At 35.5% G+C, this 24000-nt stretch overlaps 1 protein-coding gene across 3 annotated transcripts in view; it reads left to right on the top strand.

Moving 5' to 3' along the window:
• The window catches only part of LOC106876369 (uncharacterized), a 515432-nt gene that overhangs the window by 371877 nt on the left and 119555 nt on the right, over positions 1-24000 (top strand). For 2 of the 3 annotated variants that reach the window (XM_089351223.1, XM_052967376.2), the window contains exons 2-3: positions 17936-17989; positions 20817-20879. In XM_089351223.1, coding sequence (XP_089207349.1) covers positions 17936-17989; positions 20817-20879 — 117 coding nt within the window. The remainder of the gene's footprint in view (positions 1-17935; positions 17990-20816; positions 20880-24000) is intronic. The other variant, XM_014924884.3, reaches the window with a different exon arrangement.

Consider the following 24000-nt stretch of genomic DNA (forward strand, 5'->3'; position numbering starts at 1 on the left):
ACAATGGCATTTCATATATATATATATATATATATATATATATATATATATATATATATATATTGTATTCCGAGCTGTGATCCTTTCCATTCTCCTCTACAGCTGTGAGACATTGATGTTTTATTGACGTGAAGAAAATAGAAGGTTCCCAACAGCACAAACTTTGCGCAGTTGCAGAATTCGATGGAAGGACTATATTACTGATGAAAACCTTCTGCTCCCGACCGGACTCCCCAGCATTGAAGCTACCATGGTACGATACAGCCTCTACTGATCGGATCATATCATACGCATGCCTCATACAAGCCTCCACACTAAGCCCCCAAATTTCAATTTCGAGACCAGCTCAAGGTCACCTCGTCCGCTGCTCCATTGACCCAAATACATGGGAACCAATCGCCAATGACCACCCAAACTGGTAGCATGTCATCGTCAAGGGAACGCACCACATGCAAAATAACATACGTCAAGAGGCAGAGATCAGACGTTGAAGACTCAAAGAGCGACCCACACTTCCTCATTTTCCTCATTCCCCGCCAACCCTCTCCTGTGATAAATGTCCCCGCTATTTCTATACAGCCTTTGACCTCAACAGCTACCTCAGGTTCCGGCACTCTTCGCACCCATCAGGATGTAGATGCTCAGTCACTCGCTATAGATTAAAGGATAAAGACCCCCTCCAGTCATGAATGACCATGGAATTGCACCTAGAAAGTTATTCTCCGAGATATAAACTCAGGCAAGGATATCCTCAAGAACTCAACACACAGACCGATCCGGGAATCGAAATTATTACCTCATGATTGTGAGCCCGATGTTCTAACCACTCAGCTGTGCACCTTCACCACTCGCTACAGATTACCTACTCGGATACGAGGAGATGCCGTCCATATGTGTGTATGTGCGTGCGTGTGCTACAAGGCCGCAGCTCATGAAAAGAAACTTAGGAAATCATTGAATTGTTTATGTAAGATAAGTCAAAATAACAAATACTGATGAATATTTTGTGGAGATCGCAAATTGTTTTGCATGTTAATTGACAGCAATCAGGTTACTCCGAAAATACCTTATTTCATATGAGAATGGGATAATGAGATACGTGACTTGTATCGTTAGAGGTAATTTTGCTGCTCACAAATAATCTTACTTCTGGATCGCAGAGCAATTCATAAAATAAATTGCTTCTACCATTTCGCCTTCCCACTTCGATCGCTTTATCGACATTATCGGAGAAATCAGTGAAGATCGAAGGAAAATTCCACCAGAATATCAAGATAATTCAGACATAATATCAAGAGAAATTGAAAGTCAGTGCAACTAAGAAGTATTGCAGAGGTTTGTAACAAAATTTGTTTAAAGTAGTATATATGAGGCATATAAAGCATCAATGTAATCTTTGGTAGTTATCTAGGGCCTGTTTTCTACTCAGTTACATGTTCTTTCTGAAATTAAGGTAAAAAATCTAATTTTGCTAATTATTGAATTTATATAACATATAAGTCAATTTCTACTACACACGGGTCTCCTCTCGTTAATGAACAGGTGATAAACGATATAATTACGAAATCGGGAAGATATTTCTTTTATTTTCCGATGTTTCTACATTTGATGAGGGTAGTGTTGATATGATGATGACAACGTCGACGACAGTGATGTTGACGGCGACGACAATGATGATGATGTTTATCGTCATGATAATGATGAAGGCGACTGCCATGATGATTGAAGGTTCAGGGCTAAAGCTGACATGTAAAGCCACGTGTATAAAGGAATCTCATTAAAACGATACTTTCTGTTTCCAATTCATATGTACCCTTCTAACTCAATGATAATGATGGAAAATATGAACAAACGTGATGTTAGAGAAATGTGGAGTAAATGCTTTATAGCACTTCGTTTTCATATTTGTATAAGGACACTGAAGGTAGACATTGGAGTGAAAGGGCATATCATTTATGAGCTCGCGATGGTTGTTTTTAAGCAGCATATTAAACAAACTATCGATTAGTTAGTTGGTCAGATATTTAACCGATTGACTAAACCAGTGTGTGTGTTTATTATTGTTGGTGTAATGACCCTCTCAAGACACACCAACATCTTGTACGGTTTTGTATGTGGGAGACATCGTCTTTTATGGCCAAAACTCGATAAATTTAGTATTATTCTTTTGCTGCTGCTGCTGTTTCTGCTTAACATCAGGTGAGCTCCAGACAAGCAGACTTCGCTCTCACATATTGCCAACCTGACCATTTGTTTCCGGCACTGTATATACGACTGTAATATCTAGTTATTCTCTTTTTATAAGGTATGTTGTTGGCACTCCGTCGCTTACGACGTCGAGCGTTCCAGTTGATCCGATCAACGGAACAGCCTGCTCGTGAAATTAACGTGCAAGTGGCTGAGCACTCCACAGACACGTGTACCTTTAACGTAGTTCTCGGGGATATTCTGCGTGACACAGTGTGACAAGGCTGTCTCTTTGAATTACAGGCACAACAGAAACAGGAAGAAAGAGTGAGAGAAAGTTGTGGTGAAAGAGTAGAGCAGGGTTCGCCACCATCCCCTGCCGGAGCCTCTTGGAGCTTTAAGTGTTTTCGTTCAATAAACACTCACAACGCCCGGTCTGGGAATCGAAACCGCGAGTCCGCTGTCCTAACCACTGGGCCATTGCGCCTTCACTATAAGGTATGATTCAGGAAAGATTTAATTACTGTTCCTAGCAAGTTGTAAGTTGAGTGGATTGAAATGTTATTGCCTGAAGCAAATATAATGTCAATATAGAATTCTGTGAAATAAAAGTACCAGGAAGAATTTGAAAAACATACAAATACAGAAGTACTTAGATTATGACGTGTTCGATTACTGCGTGTTCAACTGCGACTTCCACGAATTAATGCGGTTTGGAGATAAAGCGCTGTTCTGATAAACTTAAAACGCTTTCGAATTTTGTTAAAAAAAAAAATCGAATATTGCACATAAGAATTCAATTTACTGTGGTATGTGTTATGTACAGCTATTTGCAGTTATTCAAAGGGGGGCGGAAATGAATAAACGAAAGGAAAGATTAACAAGCGCGATATTTTCTGAATTGGTTCAGCTAATTTAGAAAACGAACTGGAATCCATGACATTAGGGTTGTAGTGGAAAGAGTAAGGGCGGATGATAGTGCAGTGGACAGAAATTCCGCTTAATTGTAACAAATTGAGGAAGTTATTGGATATATTCATTATAAATTATAAATGTTGATAAAATGGAAATGATTTGGAAATTAATTCTTCCTATATTTGAAAAAGAAATTCTTTGTCGAATAAAATAAAGTGCACGTTCAATTTACAGTGAATCTGTTAATTAAACTCTGTTTACATGAGGAAATATGCAGAAAAAACTATGATAATGTCAAAGAATTGTATGGCACGCATGATGGGTATACTTCAATGATGAAAATCTTTAAAATTTAAAGCATCAAATTTCATATGGTGATACTGATCGTTAAGACGGAATAAATGAAGCTGAGCTGCGAACAACTGAATTTCCTACTGTACTTTTCGATTTATAGAGTTTTAAAGATAGAAAGTAATTTGATAATGCTTGGATATTCAAATTTGGAGAGAGCTATGCAAATCAGGAGACAGGTTGAAAATGCGCTCAACGACTAATAGAGAGATGAACATACACTGACAATAATATAGTAAAATCGACGCAGAAAGTTCTTTTCTAACGTTATAAAGATATAAAAGTATTTACAATTTTGTGCGTATTCTGATGCAAGATAAAACCCATAAAATTGCATTCAATAACATTGGACAACAAAGATTTTGCTACTAAGGTAAAAGTATGCGTATCAGAGATAGTGCAAGAGAAGTGGAGGGCAGGATGGAAAGATTTGACAAAAGAGAGGAAGAAGTCTAGATAATCGCGGGAGAGTGAGGTTGATTTATAAATACTGTTAGTTGTTGTTTAAGATCAGGTCAGATCTGATAAAGAAGACTCACGATGAAATACTTCCAGCCAAGATATTTACTAAGCTTATCTCAGATTACATTCTTTAGTTTGATTTCCTAATTTAAAACTAGGCTGAGTGAGATTGTCGAAACATGTGGCTGCTATTTCGTATTCGCCAAGTGACCATGTGAAAGTGTGCCTAATGTCACGAGAATAATGAATTAATAGAATTACAGTAAAATGTGGGATTATATGCCACAAAGATTTTAGCATTGCCTTTCTTTATTATTTATTGCAATCTTATTAGATTATATGCTCTTTTTATTCAACTATAATCCATTTCATCAGCTCGGATATTGATACAATAGAGCATAACATCTGCCGTGCCAAAATTGCCTTTCAGCCTCTTCAACGGAAAACAGTATATAAATGAATGAAAATAGGTTTCATTTTAAACTACATATCTACTACATTATACAATATAAAACGGGTCATCTCACTATACTGTTCAGATGATCCTTAACAGCTAGTGAATAAATAACCGCCAGTTAATCAAAAACAGTTCAGGCAATAATTCTTTCCACCCACGTTTCTTTCCTGTTCTATTCTAAAATCTTAGTATTTCCCATTTCAATGTATAATTTCATTCTATCATACATTCATACATAGCTTCTATCATTCTTGATCTTCGCTTCAGTGAAAGGTAGCTTATGACTTCAAAGAAGAAGAAACTATATTGATTATTTAATGTTCACTTCAACTTGATAATTCAGTTTTATTTTATATCTTTATCAAGTCTCACCGACCGTTAAAGAATATTCACTTCATTTGCATCGTTAATACTCTGGTGTAATGCGTATTTCAATTTCAGATTAACCTTATCCCTAAAAAAATTGTATAATTCATATCATTTAGAAAATAGAAAATATAATAAAGGTCTACTCAGTGTCAGCATGAAAATGAAATAACAGCAATAATAATAATGATTTTATATTTTGGTACAAGGCCAGCAATTTTAGGGGAGTGAGTATGGAGTATACAAGGAGAGTGGGAAAAATATTACAGTCAAAATAGGATTCAAAAAAATTTAATAAAAGCAATAAATGTAAGAGTAGTACCGGTAATTCGATATGGATTTGGAATTGTAGATTGGAACAAAAGCTACATACTGAAATATTACAGAAAAACTAGAAAGCTGTTGACAATGTATGGAGCCCACTATTCAAAAGCTGTTATTAACTGGTTGTATTTGAAGCGAGGCCAGGGTGGCAGAAGCTTAATTGCTGGGGAAAAGTGTGTACAGATTGAGAGAGGAAGCCTACTAGAATATTTCCAGAACAGCACAGAGGAATTAGTAAACGCAGTGAACAAGGGTGGAATTGGAGAAAAGTAGGGGAATGGAATTCAAGGAGAGCATGTTAAACAGATTGAAGAGAAACCTTTGCGTGGTCAATTTTGGAAACCCATTGAGGGTGTATGTAGAACAAAAACCTGGCCTTATTTGAAAAAAGGGCAACTAGAAAAAGAAACAGAGAGCCTTATTATACCAGCTCAAAACCAAACATTATAACAAGCAATTTCAGAAAATATGTATGTGGATTTTTGGATGAAAGAATAGTATACATTATTGCAGAATGTCCCAAGCTGGCTTAGGGAGAATATAAGAAATAGAATTATGACAAAGCAGTGAAGGTTTTGCGCTGGAATCTTTGTCAGAAATGAGAGTTTGAAGTTAGAACTACTTGGTATAATAATCGAGTTTAAAGAGTACTTGAATTGGATAAATACAAGATTTTATGGGATTTTATAGATCAAACAGACAAGATAGAAAATGATAAACGAGATATCACAGTAATAGACAAGGAAAGGTTATGTTGTTTACTAATTGATCCATCATGTCCGTTTGGTTCTAGGATTGTAATGAAAGAAACAGAAAAGTTAAAACAAATACGATCCCATAAAATTTCAAATTATAAGAATTTGAAGTATGTAATAATATAGACAAATGGCCGAAGGTGATTGGAATGGAATATCATGTAAAGATTCAACAGACAGTTTGCCTCTTAGAAACACTAAAGACTATCAGAAAGATTTTGAGCACTTGAAATATTATTGAAAGTTTGTGGGTACCAAACGTTACTAGTAGTTAGCCGCTAGCCACATAAATCCTGTCATAGTATAAGAGCAAACCTAAGTCAAAGTCCAATAATAATAATTCTTTCTACTACAGGCACTAGGTTATAACTTTTAATGGAGGTGGGGGCTAGTCGATCACATCAACCCCATTGATTAACTTGTACTTATCTTTTCGGCCCCGAAAGGATGAAAGGCAAAGTTGACCTCGGTGGAATTTGAACTCAAAACGTTAAGGTGAACGAAATACCGCCAAGCATTTTGCCCGGTGTACCAACGATTCTGTGAGCTCGCGCCAATAATAATAATAATAATAATAATAATAATAATAATAATAATAATAATAATAATAATAATCCTTTCTATTATAGGCAAAAGGCCGAAAATTTGGGGGAGGGGACTCGTCGATTATGTCGATCCCAGTGGTCCACTGATACTTATTTCATCGACTCTAAAAGGATTAAAGCCAAAGTCGACCTCAGCGGAATTTGAACTCAGAACGTAAAGACAGCTGAAATGCCGCTAAGCGTTTTGCCTGACGTGTTACCGTTTCTGCCAGCTCGACGCCAATGATAATTACAATAATAACGATAACAATAACAATAATAACAAGAAAAGGATTTATCTCGTAAAAAACAGAAGCCTGAAATAGCTCTTACGAAGCTCATTTATGTTTTATTTATGAATCTCTTGGTGATGTAAAAAGTGTAAATTGCTTACTGAGATTCTTACAGACTGGTAAATCTTGATAATTCTATGACTTATGTGCAGTCGATGTCGATTCTGAATTATTTGCAAGATTATTGCTTCAGGGAAGTTATGGATGTGAAAGATATTCTAGAGGGTTACACTTCTGAAAGAAACAACGTAGATTTGTATGAATGTATGTAAATGGGATTGCGTGTATATGATCGTGTATTATGAAAGTATGTTTGCTCGTGGGTGTAAGACTATAATGTATGTATGCACACATCAAAACACCCACACAACTCCCCCTTACACACACACACACACACACACACACACATACACACACAGAGAATAAGTTTCATAAAATGCATTGCGGAGGTTTCATTCAATTAAAGAAGATGCGTGAAAGAAATAGTAAATTGATAGAATTTGAATCTGTTGAAACATCAATAGAAAGTAGACGTTATGGTGAAAATATTTTTCTCTCTCTTCCGAGTCTGCGTCTACTTTTGTTCGTGGGTTGTGATGATCTGAGACTTGGGCATATGTTAGTAACTGTCTTCAAAAATGCCAGGGGAGTGAATGTGGGAGACCAGTCAACAAACGATAAGTAATATATAATTGCATTTTAGTTCCCTTTCTATAAATGCATGTTGCCAAATGGGTATCCTGAGGTCAGCGATTTTGCTTTAATATTTGGATATTGAAAGACGAGGTTACTAAGAGCCATAACCTGAAAGAAGTTTTATTTCAGCTCTGATATTATAGATAGTGGTAATATGGTTATTTTACACGAGGCCAAAAACACTTGTGCTGTATTTTGTTAGTTCAGGTGTCTGTTGACAGGAAACTATTAATCATAAAGTTGAAAAAGTTGACATATTGCTGTTTTGTTCATGATTGAAATGCAAATTCGTGGTTTCGAGGTATTTGTCGACCAATTCACAAAAAGAATGTTGCAGTCGTACGTTATTGATATGAGTTGCAATGTTGAATAAACATTAAAATTTCTAGAGGCACATTTGGAAACAGAGAAGTGATGAATGATGTGATCTATAGAACGTTATTATCATCTGGTCATTTGCCTTATGTCTAGACACTAATTCATAGAAGCTATATTGGAAAATAGTTCGTTTGCATCTCTCTTTTCTCAGTTTGCGCAATACATACGCATAGTGGTAGAATTATGTCAAAATAACTAGTGGAAAGGAATATGTGCTCCAGTTCAGGCGGGCTGTCGAGGGTTTGCAGGCAGGCCGCTCTGCAGTGCCCATGTACTGGACACCATAGTGGCCAGTATGCAGAAAGCCATAAAGGTGATTATGGGGACAAGATAGTTTACTTGAAGGTGGCTGTAGACCAAGAGGTGTGAGATTGATCAACACAGGTTGAGTCATTTGTGTAAGTGTATCTGATTGTTAAAACATGAAACCCTCAATGATCCCAGGTAACAGGAATGACGATGTGTTCAAGTACATCCCATGACAATCTATGGAAGCAAATAAAATTCTAGTACCAGCAAAGCTGACCGTTACCTCTCGAAAGAAATTTATTCATCTAAATGCCATATTCTAATTATTACTAATTTTACAATCCAATTTTAATTATCATCAAGTTCTACTTGTTCTATATATCGCAATGCACATCTAACTGATCAATTTATTCCAACTAAATGTTGAATCCAAGTATAAAATAGTGCATCTATAACTGCAGAATTCAGAATTTGATGAAGCCGGTCCCCAGCGGAACTCCTAAATCAAATTTTCATTGCAACAATAAATCTTATGCAAAACCTATAAATATTGGTTTCAAATTTTGGCAAACGTCAAAACTTTCGGGGTAGGGGCTAAGTCGATTACATTGACCCCAGCGTTCAACTGGTACTTATTTTATAGACGCCGAACGGACGAAAGGTAAAGTCGACCTCAGTGGAGTTTTAATTCAGAACGTAAAGCCGGACGGAAAACTGCTAAACATTTTTCCTAGCGCCGTGACGAGGCTGCCAGCTTCCTGCCTAATAACCTATAGTTATTGATTACTCTTACAGGTCTTTCACTAGATGTTTGTGTGTCTTTATCTAGAACTACACGTACAAATAGACATTATTATCTACCTGCTTGAACATAGGTAAATATATCCACATTATATAGGCCAAATTGTGTTCTACTGCTTTTATAAATGTTCAAGCGTGCCGTTGGCTGAAGATAAGGTATCACTTAGCTGTACTGACGACACCTAATAAGACAAAAATACGTCCTCTTTTCAATCGCCACCAAGCAGTTTGTTTATTTTCTGTGCAAGACGAGATTATCTCAAAAAATCAATAATCTATCTTGCATGCTATTTAATATAACCATATTATACGTATGTGCGTGTTTGTATGTATTTATACGTATGTTTATAAAAAAAGAACTATGTGGGCGTGAATGTGTAACTAGGCGTTTACGTTGAAATGTCAGAATTGGTGACATAAAAATAAATATATGCGTGGATAGATGATGAGTTAGATAGCTGGCTAGATGGATGGAATGGAGGAAGACTAGTCGCATGGAGAAAATATTACAAGATAGATAAGAAAAAAACTTATGAAGTTAAACATAGTTTTCTCTTTATTTGATATATTTGTTTCACCCGCTCGTTCTTTCTTTCCTTGTTTTGTCTCATTTTATTCCGTCTCTCATTCTCATACTATCGTTTGAGCTTCACCTATCACATTAACTACAGACGGCATGATTAAATATTTATAGCGATACTAGTCACACGCCTGACAACTGTTCATTACAGTCAGTCTAAATAATAAGATCAGGTGATAAGCTCTCTTCTCTAAGCTGTTGCTCTGCATATAGTTTATTAATGCATAGCAGACTTTTCAGCTCTTTGTGCACTGTTTTTGTTTCGCGTAATAAGATTTTCTTTTGCGTAAAAGGAATGATACTGAGTACAGACATAATTGTTCGGTACAGTTATGTTTTATTGAAATATCGATACAATGAGTGTGATTTAGTGTTGTATCGATATAATGTAAATTATTAAAATATATAGTTAACTATGCAGACAACAGATAGAAGGGGAACATGGGTGGTTAAAACGTTAGAATAATAAACAACAAACCGAGGGGTGGGTGTTTCGTATCATTTCGAAACGTGCCAACGGAACTTCACAGTCAATATGCCACTGTGAAATGTAACAGTTTTGTCAGATTGATGGCTTATATCTATAAATAACAAAGTCTCCTGTATGCACACGTGTTTATCTGTTTGCTAATATGTGTACATTGACAACAGACTGTACATCTGTAGAGATGGATGTATATTTTATCAAATCTATACCGGCGCTCTATATAGTATTTCTTATTGAGCAGGGAAAGAGGAGAGTCATGGTCAAATCTGGTGAGGTTAATATTCATTTTATTTCGAAACGTTACGTAAACACATAAAAAAAAAATAACAGATATACAAAGTAATAAAAGGATGTGTGTGCATGCGCGCACGAGTATGTGTGTGTGTGTGTGAGTGTTACATAGAGAAGAAGAGAAGAGAGTGAGAGACACTTATGGAGACAGTTTAATAAAGACTGGTACAGATACATTGGCAGTTTACCTTCTGGTACAGATACATTGGCACCGAAGCCAAATTATTTGCTACATTGAACTGCGTACATTAGTTTGTGTCCACAGCCACGCGCATACGTATCTAAAAATACTAAAATTTCAACGTTGTTGCTCGACCTTGTTAGAAATACTATCGCAGTATCATCGTATAACAGCTCTGCTATTTGCTACATTGAACTGCGTACATTAGTTTGTGTCCACAGCCACGCGCATACGTATCTAAAAATACTAAAATTTCAACGTTGTTGCTCGACCTTGTTAGAAATACTATCGCAGTATCATCGTATAACAGCTCTGCTATCTTAAAGGAAGGACTGGATACATTACGCTATGTAGTCCCTGGCATCTCTAAAATGTTGCTAAAATCAACGCAAGAATTACATCAATCTAAGGTCTAATTACTCTGAGCTAACCTGGAGTTAGACAACAAAAACAGTAACTGACACTCCAGCGAACCAATAAAGAACCAAGGAAGTGACATCTACGTGGTTTGGTCAAATGTTAGAATTACCATGTTCATCTCACTCAAATCACTCACTATCATCTTGTTTAAGCAAATGTTATTAACAAGCAAATACTTGCCATTTAAATAAAAAAAACTAGCTGTATAAAAACTAGCTGTATAACAATTACATGATTTTATGAAGTTAGTAGAGATTTTTCGACATGAGGAAATATGAATTATGTTGCTTCGACTAAAACAATGGTTAAAGAATCTGCAGAAATGGTATTGGTTGAGTAAAAGAATTTGGGAGAAAGATAATCATCAATAATCATTATAATGTCCACTGTTCTCTAGTTCCGATATCCTTGGTGTCTAGCTGCATAACAGTTACATGATATGAAATACAACAGTTTACAGAAAATACAGGAGCGCTTACTTGTAAAAGTCCAATATCGTTTTGTTAGTCATTTACCCCACTTTTGCTCATGTTAATTCCTGTAGTTCATACATAGGTCGCTACAGTTAACTGCATAGAAAACAGTGATGAGAAACTGCATTGGATTCTTCATTGTGTAATTATGTTCTTATTTAGACTGAGGTTAGCCTTGAAAGAGTATTTGAATCGTCAGAGTCCAATCAGTTTTTTTCTCTAGGTCTCCATAGGGCCTGTTTTACTTATAAAGGTAAATATTCATATGTTCAAGCTGGGTGACTATACGGAATCAGCGTGGCAACTGTTTAACAAAGCTGAACCGATGATTTTCAGATACAATTTTTCTGGCGATCTTCCCCACAGTTTTCAAGAGTAAATTTCATTCACAAAGCTTAGGCAAATCATAATGTCTAGACGTAGTATATACAGAACTTTATTGTCCAGTGTGTCCTTTATATTTTCAAGATGATAGTGTGTGTCAAACTCGTTTGGCTTTTAAGACCGGATTAAAGAATAAACCAGAACATGTGGGGTGGATAAGGACAATTATTCATCAAAACTCTATTTGTAATGGCGGAGAGAGAAAAAGAATACTATTAACCGTATAGAAATGAATACGAAGATAACAAAGTTCGCATGGAAATAATGTTAGGAAAACTCATGCTTGTTGTATACTAACAGTCCTATTAAGAAAGAGACCGTAGAGTGAGAACAGAGATAGAAATTGTATTAATATATACAACTCTTAAAAAAAAACATTGCTTGATAAAAAACTTGAACTTTTCAGCAATAAAACTTTTCAATATACTTCAATAGAATCTATTCAGACAAACGCGGGTGGAATTTGGGAAAGAGAACAAAAAAGAAAAATACTTCCGTTTGGTTAAGTGTATTGGCTTATAAGTTTATTTTTCATTATTTAAGACAAAAAAAAAAAACTCAGTTAGGTGCACTCATGTGAGTAATTAGAACCGGTGTTAATTATGTCTCAAGTTGGACTTCGACAGTGAATCTATTTAATGATATATGCTTTAAAGAATGCTTTTAAATACTTTGTATTATATACATAATTGACTCGGACTACACCTGCTTCTGGTCGGATTCAGTGTATTACAGACATCTCTATGGTATAGGAGATTTGGTTGCTACATCTAGCCTGTCGAGCTACTTCGTAGAGTATACCTCAGTGACACTCACAGGGGGCTATTTCATTCTTAAATGCAACTGATGATTCCTTAACGTTATGTATGCACTGCAATCACTTAACAATTGTTATTGTGCTTAAATGTGAATAGTACTAGCTAGAATAAAACTTCGCTGAATTCGAGAAAGAACAACATACTGCATGCATAAATTATTTGTTTTTTTTATGAGTGATTTACAAGTATTTCAACGCTTAGTATTTTATTACAAAAGCCACAAACGGTGTATGAATTTTTCTCAAAATATTCTACTGTATATGACGTGTAACGATGTCTCCAAAAAATTCATAAGCGTATTAAGAAAGATGACGAATTTGGTTTATGTGACATGCTTCCATATTGAAAATTACTCCCTTTCGTAACAAAAGAAATTGCCATGTTAAGTCAATGTCATTTCCAAGACTTTCATAATTGAAGCTGTATGCTTGAGATCTCAAAATTTAGCGAATCCTTGTCAATCTGTATTTTCATTGATTTGAAAAGGATATAAAGAAGTGAATTAAATTATATATAATAGGAGTATGTGTAGGCAATTTTCCGAGATTTATGGCAATTTCTTCCATATTTTGCGCAATAAATCTTACTTGAGTCTAACTTATGCGTAATAGCTATTGCAGTTATAAATTAATGAATAAATGCATGTCTCACCATGTAAAGCTCAAGAGAGTATTATAATTATCGCAAGTTTGAGATTCATGAGTACTATATAGATACATATATTTATGCACACTTAAATTTGAACATGAACATGTAAGCATGCATGCATACATATATATATATATATATATATATATATATATATATATATATACGAGCGTGTGAAGGCGGGTGGATGTATGATGAGGCTGTTGTATTAATGATCACAAGGTTCTGGTTTCGATTCCCAGACCAGCAGTACATTACGTTGTATTCTTCAGAAATACAGTTCATTTCTCGATGCTTCAGTCCACGCAGCTCTAAATGGGTTACTCTGCATCGAACGGGTGATCCGTTCTCGGGGAATGTCGACTTGCCCGCCTAGCCAGCGGAGTGGCATCATTCGGAAACTACAACAATGTGAGATGGGGCAATGTGACCGATAATGTATAACAACATCCGGTAGTCTGGCTGATTCAATGATGTATTGATATATATCTATATATATCTGTGTATGTGTGTGTGTGTGTGTGTGTGGAAACTAGCGCTAGCATCCTATCTTAAATTCAATGTATTCAATAATGATATTAGATTTTAAACCTGGTGTATCTTAGATACAGCATTTCTTATATGTATGTAGGTATTTATATATATTTATATATATACATGTACACGCGTATATATATTCATATATACACATGTACACACATACATTTAACCGTCCACACTCATTGCCAATATTGCTAACAGGACTGACATTTTGTGTCAGGTTGTTTGAGTTTTTAAACGCATCTCTCCTATTATTTGTTAACAAGCATGTTATATGGAGGTCACTAACGTAGCAATCTGCTTGAGCGAAGAAAAGTTTTCGCTAAAATTTAGTCAATAAAAATATTTTACTTGTTTTAGCGGAAGATGAGAAGACCCCCAATTCAGATGTCACCATTTGCTAGATTTCCTGTCATATTTTACCGGTGATTATACAAAAGATGCTAACGATTGGATGCCCAAGAGAATTTTTAAAAAATCATTGCAAAAAGCCTCCACAAATTACTTACAGAATGGAAGATAGCATCCTCTTCCAAGGCACATTTCTAGAAAGCATGTTAGAATCTTGCACAGATATTATAAGCATCTTTTTGTTGGCCCTAGAATGAGGATACCCTATGAATATTGCACTGTAACTATCTAAAATGTAAAAGTGTTACTAAAACACGTCTCATATTTTCGACACATAATGAATTTAATTTTGAATCAATTAAAAAATAAATTATTCTGTTTCACATTCAATGTAATTTTAATAATGAGAGTTCCCCATATAATATAATAAAGTAGAATTAAATACAGCATAATATATTACATACATACGCATATATATACACACATTCATGTACTGAGGATATAAACTGACGTGTACTACATAGCCGCTGTGGTGCTCCAGCAGGACCACAGCTGCACGATTGAAACTTGAATAAAAGAATACCAGAAAGAATAAAAGAATACCGGAAATTGCTTTGCCAAATATCCTGAGGGTTATCTCTGTAAATGTAGATAATACTGAAAAGCAATTGAAAGGATAGAACTGTGGATAAGTTACTCAGGTCTTGGAGAAAGGCTGGTCTGTAACCGTATGGCACACACGCCTATAGATGTAGAGACATGCCCTGATGTTTCACAAACCATGCTTTTACTGTGCACTGTACCTCAAGGAGGAGGTAAAATAGGAGACAAACTGAGTGAGCTGTAAATGATCCGGCAGAAGGCAACGGGAAACCACTGCTGTATTTTCCCAAGAAAAATAATGTACATTCTGACTTTGGTACGGAGATCATTGAACATCGACGCCTGTGGTCAGGGCACATAGAGGAACTATATCTATGGGAATATACAGAGCTAAATAAATAAATAGTGTTTAAATCCGTACCTCTATGTTGCCATTAGGTTCATCTTCTTATAGGTAATATTTATCATAAGGAGGAGCACTCCATCGGTTACGACGATGAGGGTCCCATCTGATACGATCAACGGAACAGCTTGCTCGTGAAATTAACGTGCAAGTGGCTGAGCACTCCACAGACACGTGTGCCCTTAACGTAGTTCTCGGGGATATTCAGCGTGACACAGAGGGTGACAAGGCTGGCCCATTGAATTACAGGTACAACAGAAACAGGAAGTTAGAGTGAGAGAAAGTTGTGGTGAAAGAGTACAGCAGGGTTAGCCACTATCCCCTGCCGGAGCCTCGTGGAGCTTTAGGTGTTTTCGCTCAATAAACACTCACAACGCCCGGTCTGGGAATCGAAACTGCGATCCTATGACCGCGTGTCCGCTGCCCTAACCACTGGGCCTAACCACTGCCCTAACCATTGGTAATATTTATACTCATGTAAACGTACATATTCTGTTAGAAAAAAGTAAGTGGGGATAATTACCATGTTTAAGTGGGGATAAGTATTACCTTCCGATATCAATACTGCCTCTGTCGCTAATATATAATTTTGACAAGCTCATCTACTTATGTACTTATTCTAACTCAAATAGAACAAATCATAATTATTTTAAAGACTGCTCTAGCATGGCCTTTATTGCAATGACAAATATAACTGAAGAATTAAAGCAGTATTGAACAATAGGGTGAATTTTGAGGATTCTGTTATCGACTGCGTTTAAGATCACAGTCCATTGTCTAGGTGTTATAGATCTCCTTGATAAGAGCTGGCATACGCATAATAGCGAAGTCACTAAACAACATGAAGAAAAACAACAACGACAATAATAACGGTAATCAGTAAATTTTAGATTAATAATTTCATGAATGAACATGAATGTGTATTGTATATCAATAGCAAGTATTGATTAACGAACATGTATATATATGTATCTATGTCATCATGACATGTGAAGGTCAATGTTAACTGCCCATAGAAATAAATATTCCAAATTTATCTTAACTGAAATGTATTAAACACATAATAATATGAATAATAAAAAATATGAATAATAAAAAATAATAGAAATATATAAAAATCAAAACAAAAAATTATAATGAAAAAGGAATTATATACAAAAATGAAACGTGTTAGCAGCGAAATATTCCCGAATGTAAATCTATTATTTATAACCAGTAACTGTATTTATACAACGTTTATGAGCATAGCGAGAACGGAGAAGAATTGTGAATGCGTGCGGAATAGTTTGTTGCATAAACGTAATTTCGGAGAAAATAAAGGATACAGTTCGCTTTACATTGATTCCTATTTATCTCCTTTCTCTCTCCCTCTCTCTACTTCTCTTTCCTCACACTCTCCCTCTCTCAAGCAGAAATACATCTGCCTGGTAAAGCGTTCGCTTTGCAACCATATCGTTCTAGATTCAATCCCACTAGTTGGCATCTTGGGCAAGTGTCTTCAACCATAACACACGAATTGACCAATGCTTTGCAAGGAAATTTGGAAGATTCACAAACTGTGTGGAAGCTCGTCTTGTATTAATGTGTGTGTGTGTGTGCGCGTGCGTGTGTGCGTGTGTTTATGTGTGTGTGTATGTGTGTGTTTGTGTGTGTGTGTGTGTGTTTGTGTGTGGTGTGTGTGTGTGACTGAGGGAGTTAAAACACCTACAATACTAGAAATAAGAGCTAAAGCGGTCTGATGCTGCAGTCAACGCACGTAGTTGTATACGTGCATACTGAGTATGTATGTATACAATTATGATGAATTGTCGGTAGGCAGCTGGAAAAGATGTTTTCCTGAAGCTGAATAATAGTAACATCGTCCTAAGCAGGACTGCCACTTTACGGTGGCAAATAGATTTTACTAATTATATATATATATATATATATATATACGACGGGCATCTTTCAGTTTCCGTCTACCAAATCTACTTACAAGGCTTTGGTCAGCCCGAGGCTATAGTAGAAGACACTTACACTAGGTACCACGCGGTGGGACTGAACCCGGAACAATCTGTGGAGAAGGAAGCATCTTACCACACAGACTCTTGATTAATATTGATAAGCAGATGTTCAACCAAAATATTAAATGTTGAGAGTAATATATTATAATTATTATAATTTCCTTAAGACTCAAGTACTTGATGTGGTTTTGATTTCCGGTTTGGTCTGTAATTGTTGTAATTGTTTCAGTCATTGGACTGCGACCATACGGAAATACCGCGTTGAAGGCTTTTATCAAATCTTGTCCTGATTTTTAAGTATGGTACCTTAGCTTTAATACGTTGCAGACATGAATGTGAGGTTCAGTAGCTTGTTTCCTAACCATATGATCTGCACTCAATCCCATTGTGTGTCTTCTACTATAGTCCCGGTCAACCAAAACCTAGTGAAAGGATTTAGTTGGCAGAAACTGAAGGAAGCCCAGCGGAAATGTCTGTGCATGTGTGTGTGTGTGGTTGTATGTATCTAGATATGCATGTCTTTGTGTTTGATCCCACCGGTGTTGGTTTGTCTCTGTCTCCGTAATTTAACAGTCAAACAGAATAGAGTGATAAAATAAGTACTAGGCTTTAAAGAATAAGTGCTGGGGTTAACTTTTTCAAATAAATTATTCAAGGCGGCACCCCGGCACGGCCGTAGTCCAATAATTGGAACAAGGAAAGAGGAAGATTATACATATGCTTATCAGTAAAAATAATCAGTATTCCTCCTTACTTTTAAAATACATCATTAAAATATTTCAGACAGAAAAAACCTCTCATTCAATTAGCATTTAATGACCAACCAATTAAAGAAAGTCGTCGCCCATGAATAATATATATACATCCAATATATTTGAAGAAAATATTTGGTGAATCTATTATTGTTTTTGATTGTCTCTCTTTTCTATTTCTAGGGCTCCGTCCGTCTTTACGAGAAAAGACTATCTGTCTCCAGAGAAGAAAGTCAGGTAAGAACATTTAATATTTATGCTCAACTCATATCTTAGACACGAAAATTCTGTTTAGAAAATTACTAATGTATAAATTAAAATAGTGTTTCTGTTTGCTTTAGCTGTCTCAGCTAAGACTATGCCAGAGTTAAAGTTATCTATGTGCATTCATACAACGTCCTTACCGTGAAACACCAACTTGGACAGAGACAAAATACACAAAACACGCATATATGCACACAAATACATATGTGCATATATATATATATATATATATATATATATATATATATATATATATATATATATATATATATATATATATATATATATATATATATATATATACATATACATATATACATATATATACATAGATAGATAGACAGAAACATAGAAGCACGTACATATATTTATTCAAGGCAACAGAAGAATTTGAAGAACCGCGATGTGAACGTTTGGGTTGAGAAATGTGAATTGACGCTTTAAGTGAATATATATTCTATCTTTGGCTGTCACTATATTTTTCTTTCATATTTACACATACAGTATGTATTTTCACGTACATATGTATATACATGTACACACTCATAGACCCATTTGAGATTCTATTGAGTGGGATACACCAATAGAATCAATTGTCAAGCTGATGGTTGGGGCACACGCCAGATATGTATTCTACAAAAGTATAGAGTAACCCATCAGATTAATCTAAAATAGCTTTTTTGATTATAACTGAACATAAAAGCAAGCATTAATATATATATATATATATATATATATATATATATATATATATATATATATATATATATATATATATATATATATATATATATATATATATATATATATATATATATATATATATATATATATATATATATATATATATATATATGTATATATATATATATATATATATATATAAACTTGTGTAGGCGCATGGCTCAGAGGTTAGAGTGTCGAGATTACAATCGTGGGGTTGTGAGTTTGATTCCCGGACCGGGCTGCGTGTTGTGTTCTTGAGCAAGACACTTTATTTCACGTTGCTCCAGTTAACTCAGCCGTAGAAATGAGTCGCGACCGGCCTTTGCTTTTCCCTTGGAAAACATCGATCGCATGGAGAGGGGACGCCGGTATGCATGGCCGACTGCTGGTCTTCCACAAACAACCTTGCCCAGACTTTTTCCTCGGAGGGTAACTTTCTAGGTGCAATCCCATGGTCATTCGTGACCGAAGGGGCTCTAAGATATAAACTTATGTAGTATTCTGTTAAGAACGTAGTAGAGTACAGTATAAAGCTCGTGCATCTTCAGTTTTCGCCCTGTGCTATCCTGTAGTAATATTAAATGTGTTTCCAGATGTGTCTTTTGGCTTCTGCAGTGTGTGAATAGCTAACTGAATGAAGAAGCTGGAGTCATGAAGAAGGAGTACGGTTGGACATTTATTTGTAATCAATAGAATTGTTTTCACACAACATTATTCTCTAGGCTTGTAGCTATTTAGTTATGTAACCGTTCCCCTGCATTATGAGATCTAGTTGTATTTCCTCAGGCGATATATATTATCCCTGCAAATTCAAATACTCGGCTTCAAGGGCAATCGCAAGTGTAACTAACTATGAAGAACAAATCAACAGTACAAATGCCAATCCCTTTAAAACAACAATCACTTTAACAGTAACCCCCCCCCCCCAACCCCGCTCTATCCACACATTCAAAGCAATTTGCCAACGGTCCTTTAACCACTACACATCTCTTGATACACTCAGTGGATACTACTAACTCTAGGACACAACAAACAGATAGGATGCTCTTGAAGCCGAGAATTTGAATTTACGGAGACAATATTTATATATCGCCTGAGGAAATGCAACTAAATATCGTAATGCAGGGAAACGGTTATGTAGCGAAATACGTGCAATCCTGAGAACTACGTTGCGCAGAAACAATTGTAGAGATTTCAAATAAATGTCCAACCGTACTCCTTATTGACCCCAACTTCTGTGTGGTATGTAGCTTGCTTACCAACCACATGGTTCTGGGTTCAGTCCCATTGCGTGGCATCTTGGAAAAGTGTCTTCTACTTTAGCCTCGGGCCGACCAAAGCCTTGTGAGTGGATTTGGTAGACGGAAACTGAAAGAAGCCCGTCGTATATATATATATATATATATATATATATATATATATATATATATATATATTTGTGTGTGTGTGTGTGTGTGTGTGTTTGTGTGTCTGTGCTTGTCTCCCAACATCGCTTGACAACCTATGCTGATCTGCTTACGTCCCCGTAACTTAGTGGATCGGCTAAAGAGACCGATAGAATAAGTACTAGGCTTACAAAGAATAAGTCCTGGGGTCGATTGGCTCGACTAAAGGCGGTGCTCCAGCATAGCCGCAGTCAAATGACTGAAACAAGTAAAAGAGTAAAAGAGTATATATATATGCTTTTATGTTCAGTTGTAATAAAATAAATTTTAGATTAATCTGATCCGTTACTCCATATTATTGTAGAGTACGAATTGTTCTTATACAAGAATGTTGTTGGTCAATGACTTCAAAGTTTCGACCAGCTAACTCCGATGATGGCATATGATATTCTGTTTCGTTAGATATTCTATGAGTTGTGTAATGTGATGTTTTAGTGAATTTTGATTGTAAAGGTCCTGCGTGTGCGGTTCGCATTTTTTATTACTTAGCTCCTTGTCAACCCTAACTGAATAAATTTCTGGTTAAGACCGCTTCATTTCTTTCTTTGTGATAGAATATATGTTGGATTATATAGTGCAGTATATCTTTTATGTATAAAAAAATTAACGGTATGTTATTTGAATGACAGTTAGCGGTACTTTCACATGATCAAGAGACAGTTGGAACGAAAGAGGAAGCAGTCATGCAGAATGTGAGTTGTTTATGATGTGAACTATTATTTTATTTTCGGTGTGAAATTATGTACTGCGTTATGTACTGTGTTACTGTATATAGTAGTAAATATGTGTAAAGTAACATGTGCACTGTGATTTATGTTACATTATGGAGTGAGCTTTTGTAGAGTATGTTTTATATATCAGTTGTGCTATATCACTGAGTGTTAATTGTACAGAGCATTATTTCTCAACAATTTTGATTTCGTGGAGCAATAGAAGAAAAATGAAAAATCACCGACGCACTTCGCACGGAAAGATTTTAATAAACACGTTTCATAATTAAAAATTTAGAACAAAATATAGAAAATTAATTGCTTACTTTGTTATATCATACTTGAGAGAAGCATGACCGCTATGATTTTCTTTCTGTATTGTGCCGTTTGTTAAATAAATTGATTTTCATTTTCTCCGTCATCTGAATAGTTTTTGCATTATTTTGTATTCAATATTGACCAGTGGATAAAACTCCGAATTCACATAGATATGATGGTGAAAATTTAATCAAAATATACAATTTTATTTTGGCCATTCAAGAATATTCTAATCCTATGGAAAAACAAGACTTTCTAAGGGATAGCATCTCTTGTTAGATTTTTAGTCCTTGATCACTGGAAAAGGAAACCAATTCTTCTTCAGCTAATATAAAACTAACATCAGTTCGAATTTCCTTGAATTGTTTTTGAGTCCAATATATTGTTCTTTGTTTAATGATGGAAAATAAATAACTAATTTCTTGTCTAAAGTTCTCATGTTGTCGTTACTTTAAATGAGCTTTAGTTTAAAAAAAAAAGCATTTTAAAATTACAATCTCTCGATTTTTTTTCTCAAATAACTGATTTTTGTTTTTGAAACTATGTTAGTGTACCTGTACATTTAAAGACATTTTAATGTTTATTCTACATATTTCTTTCAGCAATTAAGATACTGGAATATATTTATCAAATAGCTCATACAAGAAATTCCATAATTACATTGGTATGCGATTAGCGTATTTAATTTACATGGTAAGAAAACAATTAAAGGAAATCTTTCCGACATCATATAGACGTGACAGCACCTTTATCTTTGACACTATGTCGTGTAAAAGTAAGCATATATATTGCACATCCAGTTCAGTATGTAATATGTCTTCAAAGAAAAAAATCTTCAATAGCTTTTAATACCCTAACTTCTTTCATTTCAATTCTTAATGTTTATGCATTAAAAGGCTTAATTTTTTTTACTAATCTATATTTTAACATCGTATGAATTTTCTAAGACCTCTCACACAGTTTTCCGAAGAAGCAACTCTACAGATAACATGTATGGCTTCTATGATGGTTTCTATTTTACGTTATTTAATCTACGGAACTACAAAAAAAAAATACCATGTACTATTTAATCTTCATATGAATCGCATATAAAGGTATTGATCCGCTAGTCTGGACACACTATACTTATGTCACACACAAGTCTCCCGCGTCAACTCTCTCTGCGGAGTTGGCCTCAGGCATCAGATCACAGAGAGCCCCCAAATTCTGTTTTTGGGACCAGCTGAAGGCCAATCTCTTCCGCTGCTCCATTGACCCACATACCTAGCAGACAATCTCCAAGGACTGCCCAAAGTGACACCGTGCCATCGTCAAAGAAACGGACCAAACGGAAAATAACAGACGCAGAGTATCAGAGAGCAGACGTCAAAGATGCAACTGGCTCGCACCTCTCGTTCTCCGCCAACCTTCCCCTACGATAAAGCCTCCGCCTCTTCTACACCGCCCTTGGCCTTAACAGCCACCTCAGGCACAGGCACCCTTCGCAGCCATCAGCATGTAAAGGCTAATTCACTGGCTACAGATAAGCTACTTGGATAGAGCTAATGTCAAAGACGTCGACAACGAGAGATTCTGACCAAGGGATCAAAATGCTGTATATAAGGATGGCTATAGCCTCTCTTCGTTGATAATGTCAGTATACATAATAATATACAACTGAAATTCTGAATGTTGAAGTATATCATAACATATTTCCTTGGTTATTGACCATCATTTTAATATGTATCGACGAATTATATCCATAGAAAGAAAATATTACCTATCTGCTTGCTTTCTTTGTCATTTCATAGTGGGGTGGGCAGAGGGAATGAGAGGTAATATGGAATAGAAAGCGGCAGAAAAGATACAAAAAGATAAAACATATAAGAGAAGTAAAAATATAACAAGGAGATAAAAGTGCGAAAGTGAAATAAAGAGAGGAAGGAAAGATCTTAAGAAGCGCACCTTTTACTGTATCATAAAGAATCGTGAATAATACAATAAGTTTCACATCTAAAGAATATATATTTATTAAGATGGAATATGAAAGTAACAAACAAAAACTAGTAATTTTAAGATATGGTGTCACAATAAAACTAGTAGAGAGAAAGTGAAAGGGAGACAGAAGTAGAAACATAATAAGAGAGATAGATAGATAGATAGATAGAGAGAGAGAGAGAGAGAGAGAGAGAGAGAGAGAGAGAGAGAGAGAGAGAGAAGTGAGAGAGCGAGAAAGAGAGAGAGAGAGAAAGTGAGACTGTGAAAAAGAAAGAGAAAAATCTAAGAGTGGGATTTTATGGAGATTGGAAAGTTAGATGGTATGAGGAATAGATCCAATACTTTAGAGAAATATATATTTATATGGGTGTACTACTGAAGAAATAACAGTCCTAATAGAAGGGTCATATTTATTGTGTGGGGAGGGAAAGGTAAGAGTATCTTTATCTTCCAGATTTCCTTATATAGCGTCGATTATATAGTAGCGGCAGTTATGTAACTACAGAGGTTTATCCGAAGATATGTGAACATGGTAGGGAGAGAAAGTGTTGCACGAATGCATGTGGCAAACGCTCACCCCCACTCAATGTTTCTTTTTTTTAAGGGTAATATTTAGACTTGTTTTCACTTTAGAAAAACACAAAAACTATAATAATTCTCTAGTCTCTCGCACAATGTAATTTACAATCTCATTATTGAAAAGTACGGCAAAATATTCACTTTCCTTTGCATCCGGTATGAGCATAAATTCTTTCGAGTTTCCCACATAGAAAAATACACATTGGTTGATGATCTCTGCTGTTCTTTA

The sequence above is a fragment of the Octopus bimaculoides genome, chromosome 4 (genome assembly GCF_046866305.1).
Source record: "Octopus bimaculoides isolate indiv1 chromosome 4, ASM4686630v1, whole genome shotgun sequence".
Classification (NCBI taxonomy): Eukaryota; Metazoa; Mollusca; class Cephalopoda; order Octopoda; family Octopodidae; genus Octopus; species Octopus bimaculoides.